The following is a 16,131-nucleotide window of genomic DNA, read 5'->3' as shown; positions in this document are numbered from 1 at the left end:
TGGGTAACAGAAGAGATACTGAATTTAATTGATGAAAGGAAAAATACAAAAATGCAGTAAGTGAAGCAGGCAAAAAGGAATACAAACGTCTCAAAAATGAGATCGACAGGAAGTGCAAAATGGCTAAGCAGGGATGGCTAGAGGACAAATGTAAGGATGTAGAGGCTTATCTCACGAGGGGTAAGATAGATACTGCCTACAGGAAAATTAAAGAGACCTTCGGAGAAAAGAGAACCACTTGCATGAATATCAAGAGCTCAGATGGAAACCCAGTTCTAAGCAAAGAAGGGAAAGCAGAAAGGTGGAAGAAGTATATAGAGGATCTATACAGAGGCAATATTCTTGAGGCCAATATCATGGAAATGGAAGAGGATGTAGATGAAGATGAAATGGGAGATATGATGATGCGTGAAGAGTTTGACAGAGCACTGAAAGACCTAAGTCGAAACAAGGCCCCAGGAGTAGACAACATTCCATTAGAACTACTGACAGCCTTGGGAGAGCCAGTCCTGACAGAACTCTACCATCTGGTGAGCAAGATGTATGAAACAGGCGAAATTCCCTCAGACTTCAAGAAAAGAGTATAATAATTCCAGTCCCAAAGAAAGCAGGTGTTGACAGATGCGAAAATTACCAAACTATCAGTTTAGTAAGGCACAGCTGCAAAATACTAACGCAAATTCTTTACAGACGAATGGAAAAACTGGTAGAAGCCGACCTCGGGGAAGATCAGTTTGGATTCCGTAGAAATGTTGGAACACGTGAGGCAAAACTGACCCTACGACTTACCTTAGAAGAAAGATTAAGGAAAGGCAAACCTATGTTTCTAGCATTTGTAGACTTAGAGAAAGCTTTTGACAATGTTGACTGGAATACTCTCTTTCAAATTCTGAAGGTGGCAGGGGTAAAATACAGGGAGCGAAAGGCTATTTACAATTTGTACAGAAACCAGATGGCAGTTATAAGAGTCGAGGGGTATGAAAGGGAAGCAGTGATTGGGAAGGAAGTGAGACAGGGTTGTAGCCTCTCCCCGATGCTATTCAATCTGTATATTGAGCAACCAGTAAAGGAAACAAAAGAAAAATTCGGAGTTGGTATTAAAATCCATGGAGAAGAAATAAAGACCTTGAGGTTCGTTGATGACATTGTAATTTTGTCAGAAACAGTAAAGGACTTGGAAGAGCAGTTGAACGGAATGGACAGTGTCTTGAAAGGAGGGTATAAGATGAACATCAACAAAAGCAAAACAAGGATAATGGAATGTAGTCGAATTAAGTCGGGTGATGCTGAGGGAATTAGATTAGGAAATGAGACACTTCAAGTAGGAAAGGAGTTTTTCTATTTGGGGTGGAAAATAACTGATGATGGTCGAAGTAGAGAGGATATAAAATGTAGACTGGCGATGGCAAGGAAAGCATTTCTGAAGAAGAGAATAACTAATGAAGAGGTACTGAATAGAATTGGGGAGAAGAGGAGTTTGTGGCACAACTTGACTAGAAGAAGGCATCGGTTGGTAGGGCATGTTCTGAGGCGCCAAGGGATCACCAATTTAGTACTGGAGAGCAGGGTGTAGGGCAAAAATCATAGAGGGAGACCAAGAGATGAGTACACTAAGCAGATTCAGAGGGATGTAGGCTGCAGTAGGTACTGAGAGATGAAGAAGCTTGCACAGGATAGAGTAGCATGGAGAGCTGCATCAAACCAGTCTCAGGACTGAAGACCACAATAACAAACAACAATAATTACAAAGCTGACCAGCCAAATACTAAATATAAAATTTGCCCCAAGAATTATTCATGGTGTAATTTAGTGTGACAGAAATATGTCTGCTTGTGTCTGTATGTGTGGATGGATATGTGCGTGTGTGCGAGTGTATACCCGTCCTTTTTTCCCCCTAAGGTAAGTCTTTCCGCTCCCGGGATTGGAATGACTCCTTACCCTCTCCCTTAAAACCCACTTCCTTTCGTCTTCCCCTCTCCTTCCCTCTTTCCTGATGAGGCAACAGTTTGTTGCGAAAGCTTGAATTTTGTGTGTATGTTTGTGTTTGTTTGTGTGTCTATCGACCTGCCAGCGCTTTCGTTCGGTAAGTCACCTCATCTTTGTTTTTATATATAATTTTTCCCACGTGGAATGTTTCCTTCTATTATATAGATTAGATATAAATTGTGTTATGTAGGTGTGTTTGGTGTCAGGATTGCATGGATTACATCTTCAGGCTGAATTTAAAAATTGGCTACAGAAATTAGGAGCTGGATTTCTGTTTACACATAAAATAAAAATACAGCAAAGAAAAACATGCAAATCTCAGAAAAACGATACGATAGTCTTTTAGACTATGGTCGTACAACTTCATGCAGTAGACTGACGACACATATAGGCATGCAGTAGACTGACGACACATATAGGCTCAAGTAAAAACACAGAGTTAAAATGTTCAGTAAAACAAATCATCTTTCTAATAAAATTCTGATTCCATAAATTACATTTTGGAATGCTACACTAATTACACTATTAAAATAACATGAAACAGATATATTTGTCATGCAGATCCTCAAGGGCTGAATCACATCTGCAAGAAAAACCTGTGAGCTTATGCTTGTCAAATCTTTTTTTATGCTACATTGACTCTTAAACTTGGAACAGATTAAGTTGCAAATAACTATCAGATATTCAAGAACATAGTTTTCTATGAAGATATAAGAACAACTGCATGATAAATAATTATTTTATAAGCTATCTGAACCATACTTGTATGTTTCCGGGAAAAGTAGAAAATTTTGCACTGTGATATCTGTGTAGGATGTGTAATGTGTATCTGATTTGTATAAGAAATGAAATCTTGTAAATGTGGTTAATCTAAGCAACATAAAGGTAGAGTGAATACTCATTTTCTTTTATCTTTTTTTTTAAGTAAGTGCTTTTTGAGTTCTGCTCTTTCCTCATGCACCAGATGTATAATCCTACCTGCGGACAAAGGCTCCACCACTGTTGTTTTGATCCGCAAGGATTACCTGGCAGAAGGACTCTGCATGCTGTGAGATACTTCCACATACAAACCTTGCCACAGTGACCCCATTCCAGAAATCCAGCAGGATCTCCAGTCACTGTTCAAATCCTTCGGCCCATCCCAGAACCTCTCCCCTGAGTCCATCTCTCTACTCACCCCTACCACTCCCCACACTCCTACCGCCTACATGGTCCCTAAAGTCCATAAATCTAACCACCCAGGATGCGCCATTGTGGCCAGCCACTGAGAGAATTTCTGCTCTCATACACCAACACCTTCAACCCATTACCCAGAAAGTGCCTTCCTACTTAAAAGATACCAACCTTTTCCTCCATCAACTCTCCACAGATCCTGTCCTTTTACCACATGATGCCCTGCTCATCACTACTGATGCTACCTCCCTTTACAATAACATTCCTAATGCCTATTGCCTTACTGCTATTGAACATGACCTTTCCCAACGCCTGATGGATTCCAAACCAACAACCTCTTACCTAGTCACCATGACCAACTATATCCTCATCCACAATTACTCCTTTGAAGGCATTACGTACAAACAAATCCAGGCACAGCTATGGGCATGTGGCACTATCCTATGCCAACCTGTTCATGGGCAATCTAGAGGAATGCTTCCTAAAAACCCAGAATCCTAAATCCCTCACCTGGTTCATATTCACTGATGACATCTTTGCGATCTGGATTGAGGGCGAGGACACTTTATCCACATTCCTTCAGAACCTCAACAACTTCTCCCCCATTTGCTTCACCTGGCCCTACTCAACCCAACAAGCCACCTTCTTATTTTTTGACCACCTCAAAGGTGACTACCGTATTTACTCGAATCTAAGCCGCACTTTTTTTCCGGTTTTTGTAATCCAAAAAACCGCCTGCGGCTTAGAATCGAGTGCAAAGCAAGCGGGAGTTCTGAAAAATGTTGGTGGGTGCCGCCACAACTAACTTCTGCCGTCGAATATATGTAGCGCCACACAGGCATGCTTTGTAGGCACAAAGATAAATACTGGTACCAAAATCTCTGCGTCAGTAAATAAATTAAAAAAAAAAAAAAGTGGAAGACGAGCCTTTTTCCTCCGCTCAGAGTTTGGACCACTGTGTTTTGGTACATTATCCAACGAAGTAAATACAAATTCTGTATTGTTGATCTTCGAATGTAGCAGCATTTCAATGTACTACAAAAATCCGACTGGCAAGACTGTTTGGGATGTTTGTCAATATGGCCAACTCTACGTTCTGAATTTTTTCCTACCTGTGAGAAGAGATGGTTGCTAATAGGAGCTTTTATGAATTGTGAATCACATGTAGTATTCTCTTCGCCATAAGATTAATACGAATATAAACATTTTGCCATGCATTGTTTCGTGTTTACTACTATCTCATTTAAATCCTGTCTGCCTAATAAACTACGAAACTAGAGTGAGACAACAGCAAACGCGGAAGAATATACATATCATGTCATGTTTATACTCGTATTATTCTTCTGCCTGATAGTGATACAGTCAGAAATGAAGCACAGCAACTGACTGGATTTTTAAATCTAAGATGACTAATTTCTGTGCAGAATGTAATGAACTAAAGAGGCGCCTGCAAAGATTTTCAAACGGAGAAAAATTTTCGCTAAAATTTCGTTCAGAACGTCGTCTATCATACGCAGTCTATTATTTGGTTCTTGTTGATCATTATCAAAGAAAGAAGTAGTGTAAGTAACAACAAATGTTTCGCTAATGAGACGACTCCTCTCTATTTTTTATTTGTAAGCGGCGGTAGTGCGCACAAAAGCAAGCCACGCCGCGAGCGGCGACAGGCCGTAAACACGCACTATCAGAATGTGGCAAACAATGCATGACACATTACAGTAATGCATTTTCAGCTTAGAGTGACGTAAACACCTATAACAAAGAGAACGGCACTATCAGATCAAAGAAAAATAAGCAATCAATTCAAACCAGATGAAGCACGTGAAAAAGGAAGGATATCCGTATAAATACGGACGGAGCGCGTGACGCGTAGCAATGGCTACCTGGTAAACCGCAACTGCTAAGCTTACGACTCAAACCAAACTACTGCAGCTCTATCATCATTCATTCGACCTAAATTGTGTCTCATATTACAACTAGGCGAACTTTGTTTCGATTTGGAGGTGCGACCTAAAACTTTTCTCTCCCCTTGATTTTCGAGTCTCAAATTTCAGGTGCGGCTTCGATTCGGGAAAATTTTTTTTCCTTGATTTCGAGTCTCATTTTTCAGGTGCGGCTTAGATTCGAGTAAGTACGGACATCAGTACCTCCATCCATATCAAACCTAATAACTACCAGCAAAAACTCCACTTTGACAGCTGCCATCCATTCCATACCAAGAAGTCCCTTCCGTACAGCATAGCCACATGGGATCGTCGCATCTGCAGTGATGAGTGGTCCCTCTTGAAATATATTGAGGGTCTCACTGAACCCTCCCAACCTTTTACAAAAACAAATCTCCTGTGCCTTATCTTTCCAGTCTCCCACCACCTCCCAAAGTCCTACCGTCCAGCCACAGAGGAACATTTTCCTCTTAACTCAGTACCACACAGGAATAGAGCAACTGAATTAATTCTCCGCCGGGGTTTCGACTACCTCTTATCGTGCCCTGAAATGAGAAATGTCCTGCCCACTATCCTTTCGACCCCTCCCACAGTGGTATTCCGCTGTCCACCGAACCTACACAATATACTCATCCATCCTTACACAACCCCTGCTCCCAACCCCTTACCTAATGGCTCACACCTTTGCAATAGATCGAGATACAAGACCTGTCCCATACGTCTTCCCACCACCACCTACTCCAGTCGGGTCACAAACATCACCTATCCCATCAAAGGCAGGGCTACGTGTGAAACCAGTCATGTGATCTACAAACTAAGCTGCAACCATTGTGCTGCATTCGTGACAACCAACAAGCTGTCTGTCCGCATGAATAGCCACTGCGGCCAGGAAACAAGTGGACCACCCTGTTACTGAGCACACTGCCAAACATGACATCCTTCATTTCAATGACTGCTTCACAGCCTGTGCCATATGGATCCTTCCCGTCAACACCAGCTTTTCTAAATTCCGTAAGTGGAAACTTTTCCTGCAATACGTTCTATGTTCCAGTAACCTTCCTGGCCTCAACCTTTGTTAGTCACTGTCCTCACCCATCCAGCCTCTTCCCTGTTCCCATTCCAGTACTACACAGCCGTCATTTCACCAGCACACCCAGTCTTTTTACTTCTCTCCTTTTCCGCTACTTCCCCCCTCCCAACCACTTCCCTGCCCTCCATCTAACCTGCAGCACTTAACTGTCTGCCACCCTTACCATACTATCCCTTCCCCTCCCCACCCTAACCTCCTCCTTACCCCCACCCAGTCGCCACTCCCATCACGAACTGGTGCTGCTGCTTGCGGTGTGGTTTCATTGCCTGAGACTGCAGTCATGTGTGTGAGTTGCTTTTTGTGTGTGTGTGTGTGTGTGTGTGTGTGTGTGTGTGTGTGTCCATTATTTACAAAGGCCTTACTGACCGAAAACTTCATTTGTGGTAGTCTTTGTTGTGCCTATCTGCAACTCAGCATGCCCACTATATGGTGAGTGGCAGTTTTCCTTTTCATAATTTTGTTACATTCCATCCTGAATTTTCCATTGTAGAATCTTTTCTTTGAAACTTAGGTCAGCAAGATATAACAGCACTGATGAGGCATTTGCTTGTAAATTAAAACAGTTTTCAGGCTTTTGATTTATGAATGTCTTCTACTCAGTCACCTCTATTTGATGAGTTCTGATCTGTCCTTTTATGTGTTTTAAGATTAATCCCGCTGTACAACTCCTGTTTCCTAAGGTATAAGTGTGACACATTTCAGAATTCAATCCACTGTTTCATTTTTATTGAGTACAGATGTTAACGTTACCTCCAAATTGTGTGCAGCTGCTCTGAATTCTTCCAATTCCTGGTCTTTCATAGCAAATGAAAGAGCATGGAACTTAGCCATACATTTCAGAACTTCTGCACAATGTTCAAAGTTATATGTTTCTTGTCCTTTGGCTGGCTGGAAACCAAGCACACTCAGGTCTTCCAAAACAATGTAGTCATGCTCACCATCTGTAAATGCCTTATAGCACCTGTGAAATTGAAATATAGTATCAGAGAACTCAAGATGTAACTTTTATGGTATGAAACCCATGAGCAATTGAATTAGAGATAATCGTAATGTTGGAGAGCACTCCTGCCACCATGACAAATAGAACAGTTCACGGTATCATGCAACTGCAATTTAGGTAATACAGTCAAATGCAGTATGAGAAACACCCACAGTAAGAGTGCATATGATCAGAGCCAGTCAGTTGTTGCCCAATTCACAATGATACCTTCCATCTCTGAAGTCGTGCAAACACTGCACTATTCAAGTGTTTATCTTGAAGAGTGTAACATAATTATCAAAAAATTGCTACTGCTTGAGCCAGCTGTAGTGGGTAATAATGTGTTGTTCATAGCGGATTGCCACTGACTATCACGTACTGTAACAGTTCATGGACATACCACAGGGCAGCATATCATTTGCGGATTCAATGCTGGTTAACACAAATCGAGGCTTTCTCCAGTGAAGGATTTCACATAGGGTAAAATGGGGTCTAAGATAGAAATCCCACCATGCCTGACTCAAAATGATACAGGAATCTACTGTTGGACCATGTACATCCATTTGTTCCACTACAGCACCTGTAATTTCAGGAAGAGATGCACCACCCCATTTCTCCTAATCTATGTTAGAATGGTTAGACAAACAAGGTCATTAATGTTCAAACAAATTTCAGTCGTCATGTAATTCATCCCAAAATATTCAACTGGGTACCTGCCAGCTGCCTTCAGGTAAGCCATCAATGACTGACGAAGACTTCCTCTATTCCGCAAGTATGGTGTGAGTTTTCTGCACCTGTGAGTGTTCCGCACATGAGTCAAAATAAAGTTGACAAACGAACCACGCTTCCTGGCAGCAGCACCCTTGCTGGTGGATCTGTGGAACTCGGGTGTCCTCTGCATTACTGCTTGCTGCAGCTGTTGACATGCTCTGTCATCTTCAATTAGAACAAATTGTGGAGATAATGGGGTTCCATGCACTGTCCAACTGGTGGCCACTATTATGGTTCATCAGCTTTTCTGCCAGGTGTATTTACACAGTTTCTTTAATAATGGAATCCCAAAAAGATGTTGCTGTGGTCAGAATCATAGTTCTGTCACTCTCAGTTGAATGTACAGTGGAAATACAGTGTTCAGCAATTGTGGTCTTGCTTGGTTGCAAAAGACGAGTGCAACATTGATGTTCAGTGCATCATTCTTTTACAGTGCATATGGTCTGTCCTGTGTAAGCCATGCCACATTGACAAGGTATTTTGTAAATTCCAGCCTTTTGCAATAGCAAGTCATCTTTCACTGAGCCCAAAAGGTCTGCAATCTTAGATGATGGATGGAAGATCACTGTCACCTAAAATTTACTAAGGATTCTTGCTGTTTTAAAACAAAATGTTGCCCACAAAAGGAAGAAAAGCTAAAGATTTTCCCAGTGTGTTCTCCTCTTGGTCCACTGCCTAATTCTTGGTTTTAAATGAAAATGCTGTCAATCTGCTGGGTATAATATCAATTCTTTTCTGCAAGCTCTTTAGGCAAACTATTGTGACCTGAGACAATGGGGCTCCATATATAAGTGTTTTAAGCACAGTGATGTCTGCTCTGTCTTGTCCTGTCATGTTGACACGTATGTAATACACTGATTGCTAGTCTGGGTCGGTTTGTCTTCACGTAACGCACACTACCTGACAAAAATATGAAGCGCCCAGGTATGCACCAGTGACAAGTATGTAAATTATTAGAGCTGCAATTCTGTGCGACAGGTAGAATGGCCGCCAAAATCCTTTACTTTTGTTCATGGGTAGGGCTTATCAGTGGTGTGAACAGCGTCGGATGTCATGTTATTACTCTGAAGGATACGAACGTAGTGCATGCTCGCGTGAGATAGCATTATCAGCAGAGTTTGAAAGCGGCCTCAGTGTGTCTCTCCAGTCGGCCAGCTGGTCGAGTCATGCGATATTTGGAAATGTGTGGTATTAGGGTCAGATCTGTGTGGTATTAGGGTGTGACAGTGACCTGATATTGGACTGCTTAAGAATGTGAAGGCAGGGGGTACTCGTCATCGAGGTTCCAGTGGACCATCTCTGACTGCCACCTGGGAAGATCTCCAGATTTTCCATGAAGTACTTTGTAACCTATTAACTTCTGTCCGAGAACGAGTGCCGGACACCCTGGCACATTCTGTGTCATCCCACACCATCGGTTTCAGACCAGCAGCAGGAGGATTAGGGAATCACCGTGCGTTGCATAGGCTGCCGATAACACGAGAGATGAACGGCTGTGTCTGCAGAGGTGCAGTGACCGGAAAGACACATGCTACCAAAGGATGGCCTCAGCGGTGAGCAGGAGTCCTGCACTTCGTTGGTGAGTACGACGATAACCTGCGGAGAGGTCCCTGTGTTATCACATACCCATACCACCCCTCCCGAGTGCGACAGGAGATGACAACTTGACACTAGCAAATACAAATCAGTTTGAGTGGGCTTACAATAAACTGAATGGCCCAGAGCGCCATCATTCTTTCATGTAAGCAAGACATCCAAGAAAGGGAGACAACCATTTTTCACTGTTTCCATAGTGAGCCAAATGGAATTGAGGTAGTGAAGAAACTGCATCAATTTATCATCTCCATGAAGCCATACTATGAAAGAATCATCCACATACTTCCAAAATTCAATTGATTTAAAGGTAGCTGATTCAAGTGCGCTGTCCTTGCAACCCTCCATAAAAAGGTTTGCCACCAAGGCTGCCCATGGTGCCACTGTCAATCCGTTCTAAATATTCTTGACTGAAAATAAAGTAGGTTGAGGATAAAGCTTGCCAAAACAGAGCAGTTATGTCCATCTGAAACCTGTTGTCAGTTAGTGGCAAAGAATGTTCAAGAGGCACCTGTTCAAAAAGTGATGCCATATCAAATGGTCAGAACTGCTAAGATGGAAAGCCCCTGGCCTATTGACCCACCAACAGTCTCAGCAAAGAAGCGAGATGTTTGGCTAAGTCATATGTAGGAGCTCCAATGTTGCTCACAATTGGACATAATAGAACACTTTCCTTCTGAAATTTTGGAAGGACATAAAGTCTTGGTGATACACAACTGTGTGGTCTTAACCTCTTAATGATCTCTTGTGGTAAGGAGGAGGAATTCAGCAGTGCAGAAGTTTATCGTTGCACACGTTCTGTATGGCCGTAATCGATCCTCCTATAGGCAGAGCATACATACTGTGAGGTTAAGATACTACATTAAGGAGGTGCTTTGAAAAGGGCGTGGTAAGTTTCCCTTCTAATTTCTTCTGCAGAATTCGAAGGTGATGTACAGCTTCGTCAACACCACTCGCAGATATTAAAGGTGATGCTCTAGGTTTAGGTGCAAAATTGAGTCCTGTGCTTAGTGCAGACAGTATCGGATCATTCAATTTTTTTTCTGTTATATTAACAACGGAAGGTTGGGCAGTTACCTCTTGTGACGACAATGGCTGTGGCAACAGACAATCAAATTTTGACATCTGCTGAAAATTTGTATTCTTATGGATTCACTCAACTTGGCCAAAGTCATTCCATCAACCCAATCCCATGATACAGAAAAAAGATGTGTTACAACTTTAAGATGTAACCTGTTTTATGTTCAAGAAAGAACAGACAGACAGCGTTGCAACATGCAGCTCTTTGTCTCCCTTGGTGGCCAGCCTTTTATGAAGGATTCTGAGGAGAGAGAGCACTTGAATAAACCAACTGTGTTTTGGAGGTATGTGAATGATACTTTCATATTGTGGCCTTATGGAAAAGAGGAGATAAATTGATGGAGTTTCTTTACTATTTCAACTCCATTCACAACATTCGGTTCACTATGGAAATGGAGAAAGATGGCCGTCTGCCTTGCTTGGATGTCTAGATTACACAAAAGAATGATGACTATCTGAATAGTTTATCATAAGCCCACTCATACTGGTTTGTATTTGCAAGCGTCAAGTTGTTATCACACATCACAAACTGTGGGCATGCTTAAAATAATCTTACACAGAGCATACACTGTGTCAGTTTGAGATAGTTCACCTAAAGAGCTCGCCCACCTAATGACAACGTTCAGAAAAAAATGGATATTTCACCCAGCAGATTAACGGGACACTGTCATTTAAAACCAAGAATCAGGAAGTAGATAAATGGACAAAACATACCAGCTTTAGCTTTTCTTCTGTTTGTGGGCAACATTTTGTTTAAAACAGCAAGAATCCTCAGTAAATTTCTGGTGAAAGTGATTTTCTGTCAAACCACCTAAGATTCCAGACCTTTTGGAATTGGTGAAAGACGACTTTCTATTGTGGAAGGCTGGAACTTACAAAATACTTTGTAATGTGGAAAGGCTTACATAGGACAGACCACGCTCACTGTGAAAGAACATTGCACTGAACTTAAACACTGCGCTCAAGTCCGCTATTGCAGAACACTCTATTTCTCTTGGACTTTCAATCGAGAAAGACAGAACTATAATTCTGACCACAGCAACACCGTTTTGGGATGCCATTATTAAAGTATCTGTGGAAGTACACCTGGCGAAAAGCTGGTGAACTGTGACAGTGGCCACCAGTTGGACAGTGCATGGAACCCCATCATCTCCACAATTTGGTGTAATTGAAGATGACAGAGTGCACCAACGGCCCTGTCAAGCGGTAATGCACAGGATAATCGAGTTCCATGGTTACATCAGTAAGGGCACTGTATATTGTAGATGGGTGTGATCAGTGCTTTCTTCCAGTCACTGGGCACAACTTGTGTTTAAAGGATCTGACATTTGAGAGAAAAGTGTGTGTCTCACCATCAGCTTTGATGAACTGCCATTCTTTTCATTTAGGGTTAGCAGTTAAGAGGTCATATGTTAGGAAGACATTCCATTAGTTCTTGGGTCTTGCAGAGTCCATGCCATAGTATGTCATTACTGTCATCAGAGTGAAAGGGGTTGCTGTATGCTAATAGGTATGTTTGGGTACTTCGATTGCTCATGGGTGTACATTACAACACACAAATAAATTTTGTTTCCTTAAAATAATATTTTAATGGGTCTGAAGAAACTGTACATAGTCTGAAAGCACAATTCCTAGTTTTGTAGATGACTTAACTATGGTGGAAGTCATCTCATATGTCAGTAAATTATGCTTTTTAAGTTACAAACATACTTGCAGTGACAAATGATCTGAGATTTCAGGCTTTCAGAACTAATGTTGCCCCTGTCAGGAGCTAAGGATGCTAGATTTTTTTTAAAAAGAATTACAATTCTGGCAAACATAGTTCTGGAAGAGCTAAATTATTAAAAATCGAAGTCCAGAGATGTATTAAAGTTAACAAAGAAGTGCAGAAAACATGAAAAGAATTTGGAAAATGAACTTAGGTTTTCTTTTTAAAGTCCAAGTTACACACAAGCATTTGAGGGTTACAATGGGTAAGAGCAGTTGTAACTTCCATCATGGAAAGCCTTGTGTCTCTCGCTAAGAAAAGAGGAAGCTATTTGTGTGCCACTTTTTCTAATAATTTCTGTTTGTGGCTACCTCAGCCACCTTAGCTGATCAACATAAAACACTGCACTAACAGCTTGCATAAGAGGTATTAAATTAATAATCCTTTATTTGCCATGTGACTTCAGAGGTGCACCAATAAACACAAATTTTGTTTCCAGTATGACTCTCAAAAGATAATTAAGTCATTTTCAATTTGCATTTGATCTGCGTTGTATCTGCTTTCCATTAAACTGCCACAGCACAGACTTTTCCGCGGTGCGTCTCATAAATTGTGACAGCAAGCATGTAATCCTGAACTGTATTTTATACACACATCAAAGAAAGTTTTGGCATCACCCCGGTTCCCAGAACTCCTCAAGATAGATATTGACTGTGGATATTGTATCACAGATGCAGTCCCTTTGACTGTTCAGAAGTTCCGAGCAGCATCTATTAGCCGGAGGGGTTCCGAGAGCCAATCAGTTACAGTCATTCCACCAGGAATGAGGTACATGGCTCATGTTGTCTGTAGTTCAACATTGCCTAGACAGTCAATATAGCAGTTCGGTCACGTCCACATTGTTACTTTGTGCCAGGAAGGGCTCTCAACAAGGGAAGTGTCCAGGCGTCAAGGAGTGAACCAAAGTGATGTTGTTCAGACATGGAGGAGATAAAGAGAGACAGAAACTGTCGACAATATGCCTCGCTCAGGCCAGTCAAGGGCTACTACTGCAATGGATGACTACTACCAACAGATTATGGCTTGGAGGAACCCTGACAGCAATGCCACCATGTTAAATAATGTTTTTTGTGCAGCCACAGGACATTGTGTTATGACTCAATCTGTGCGCAATAGGCTGCATGATGCGCAAATTCACTCCCGACGTCCGTGGCGAGGGCCATCTTTGCAACCACAACACCATGCAGCGAGGTACAGATGGGCCCAACAACATGCCAAATGGACCGTTCAGGATGGGCATCATGTTCTCTTCACTGATGAGTGTCACATATGCCTTTAACAAGACAATCATTGGAGATGTGTTTGGAGACAACCAGGTCAGGCTGAATGCCTTAGACACACTGTCCAGTGAGTGCAGCAAGGTGGAGGTTCCCTACTGTTTTGGGGTGGCATTATGTGGAACCGACGTATGGCGCTGGTGGTCGTGGAGGTCGCAGTAACAGCTGTACAATACGTTAATGCCATCCTCCGACCGACAGTGCAACCATATCGGCAAGGCATTCATCTTTATGGATGACAATTCGCGCCCCCATCATGCACATCTTGTGAATGACTTCCTTCAGGATAATGACATTGCTCAAATAGAGTGGCCAGCATGTTCTCCAGACATGAACCCTATCGAACATGCCTGGGATAGATTGAAAAGCGCTGTTCATGGGTGACGTGTCGCACCAATCACTCTGAGGGATCTATGCCAAATTGCCATTGAGGAGTGGGACAATCTGGACGAACAGTGCCTTGATGAACTTGTGGATAGTATGCCATGATGAATACTGGCATGCATCAATGCAAAAGGACGTGCTACTGGGTAGTAGAGGTACTGGTGTGCATAGCAATCTGGACCACCACCCCTGAAGGTCTTGCTGTATGGTGGTACGACATGCAATGTTTGGTTTTCATGAGCAATAAAAAGGGCGGAAATTATGTTTATGTTGATCTCTATTCCATTTTTCTGTACAGGTTTCAGAACTGAGGTGATGCAAAACTTTTTTTGATTTGTGTTTTAAAGCAACATCATCTGGACTGATTCATTTCACCATGAACTACCACACACTATTCTTATGAGCTCTTAATTATTTCTAGATACTAGGTTGTTTTATGTAGTGACTGATTACTTAAGGAAGATAGCATTACCACAACAACAGATTGTTACAAATGCTAGGCAAGAAAGGAGCAAAGGAAAGAGAGTGAGATAGTAGAGAAGAAATTATTGTTAGAAAACATGACTGTGTGAAAGATGCAGTCAATTGCATTGACAAAATAAAAGTGTATCCCCTATAAATAAAAGAGTGGATAGCGTATACTAATGATGTGTTATGCAATCTATTTGTGGATATTTAATGCTCTGGATTGAGAAATGTAAAGGTAGATCATTAGGCAGTGTGTGTCAGATGCACCACTTTAGTAACTTCTTTTTGAGCTGCTTTAACACTTACTATTGACCCACTGCCAATTTAATTTATTTATATATGATGCAATGTTTTCATGCAAAGTGTTGTTATGGTATGAAGTACAGGCAGTGGAGTACTAAATGCAAAAAGCAACTTGCCTCTTTTTCTGGTTAGTTTGTAATGAAAATTGTTGGCTCTCATAATAATAACTACATAACTATGAAGCATGTAATAGTAGATAAACACTAGCTGTTTAACAAAACTGATTTTTTTTTTTTTTTTTTTGCCTTCTTGCTAATTCTTTTATATCCATTTTTACTTGTGTAAGTACAAATGGTAGGTAGCAGTTTAGTTGTAGTGAATTGTTAATACAGCATAGAGAAGTACTTTCTGACTGCCACCTTTTTATTAATTTATATTTTGTCTCATTCCATACCCCTCAACATCCTCCTTCACAGTGAGACTTAACAATGATCACTTTTGTCCAATGGAAATTGCGTGTCTTGAAACTAACCTTGGAATTTGTGTAAACACATTTTTCGGCTTTTTCTTCTTCTGAAATGCCATCATCTTCTCAAGTACCTGAAATGCAAGACGAAAGCTACTGACAGCTCCTGCAGGTACAAAGAAGTTATATTTATATAGCCTTGATATTAAAACCATCAGTTTTATGTTTCTGCATACTGTACATAACAAATATGAGGTTTCATGAAGATTGATGGATTGATGAGGTCAAAGGGTCCAAACTACGAAATCATCAGTCCCTCAATCCTTCATGTGTCAAGCCAGGAGGAGTCCCAAGAGAGGAATGACATAAAAGATATACCCCGATGAATCCTGTTGTATCTGAGAATCAAATACACCATGAGATAGAAGCAAACAGAAGTGAAAGAGGAGTAAATGGGTGAAGGTAGGAGAGTGCCCCGCCCAGAAAGCAGCTGGAGGCCCCCAGGACATCTTGCGATGGGAGACACACCCTCTGCATCCATTACCACAAGAAAACTAGCAACAAGGAAATATTGATAAAATCTCAGGAAAGAGAATGATGATGACGAGAATGATAACAACATTTTTCCATGATATATGTTATAGTAATGTCAAATAACATAAATAAATCCTTTATTTATTTTTTAAAGTACTCAGATGAATAGAGTTGCTGACGAAGTATCTGACATTTATACAAACATTTAGATTTTCTTATTTCTGTTGAATATTCATTTTCATAATTAAATTATAATAGCTCTATTATTTGTAAAGGTTAATTACTTATAATAAACAAAATTACATATACTTATTATATTGTTACTTGTTGTTATATTTTGTATGACACACATCTTTCAGTATTAGGAGAAAAAGCT

General features: G+C 41.2%; 1 protein-coding gene across 2 annotated transcripts in view; it reads right to left on the bottom strand.

Moving 5' to 3' along the window:
- LOC124798707 overlaps nt 1–16,131 on the bottom strand; it is a 39,265-nt gene that overhangs the window by 947 nt on the left and 22,187 nt on the right. For both annotated transcript variants that reach the window (XM_047262219.1, XM_047262220.1), the window contains exons 3-4: nt 15,288–15,355; nt 6,943–7,153 (exon numbers count right to left, since the gene is read on the bottom strand). In XM_047262219.1, coding sequence (XP_047118175.1) covers nt 6,943–7,153; nt 15,288–15,355 — 279 coding nt within the window. The remainder of the gene's footprint in view (nt 1–6,942; nt 7,154–15,287; nt 15,356–16,131) is intronic.

Source organism: Schistocerca piceifrons, chromosome 5, assembly GCF_021461385.2.
Source record: "Schistocerca piceifrons isolate TAMUIC-IGC-003096 chromosome 5, iqSchPice1.1, whole genome shotgun sequence".
In the NCBI taxonomy this organism is placed as follows: domain Eukaryota; kingdom Metazoa; phylum Arthropoda; class Insecta; order Orthoptera; family Acrididae; genus Schistocerca; species Schistocerca piceifrons.
Note: the sequence above shows the minus strand (reverse complement) of the source record. Positions and strands in the feature narration are given on the sequence as shown.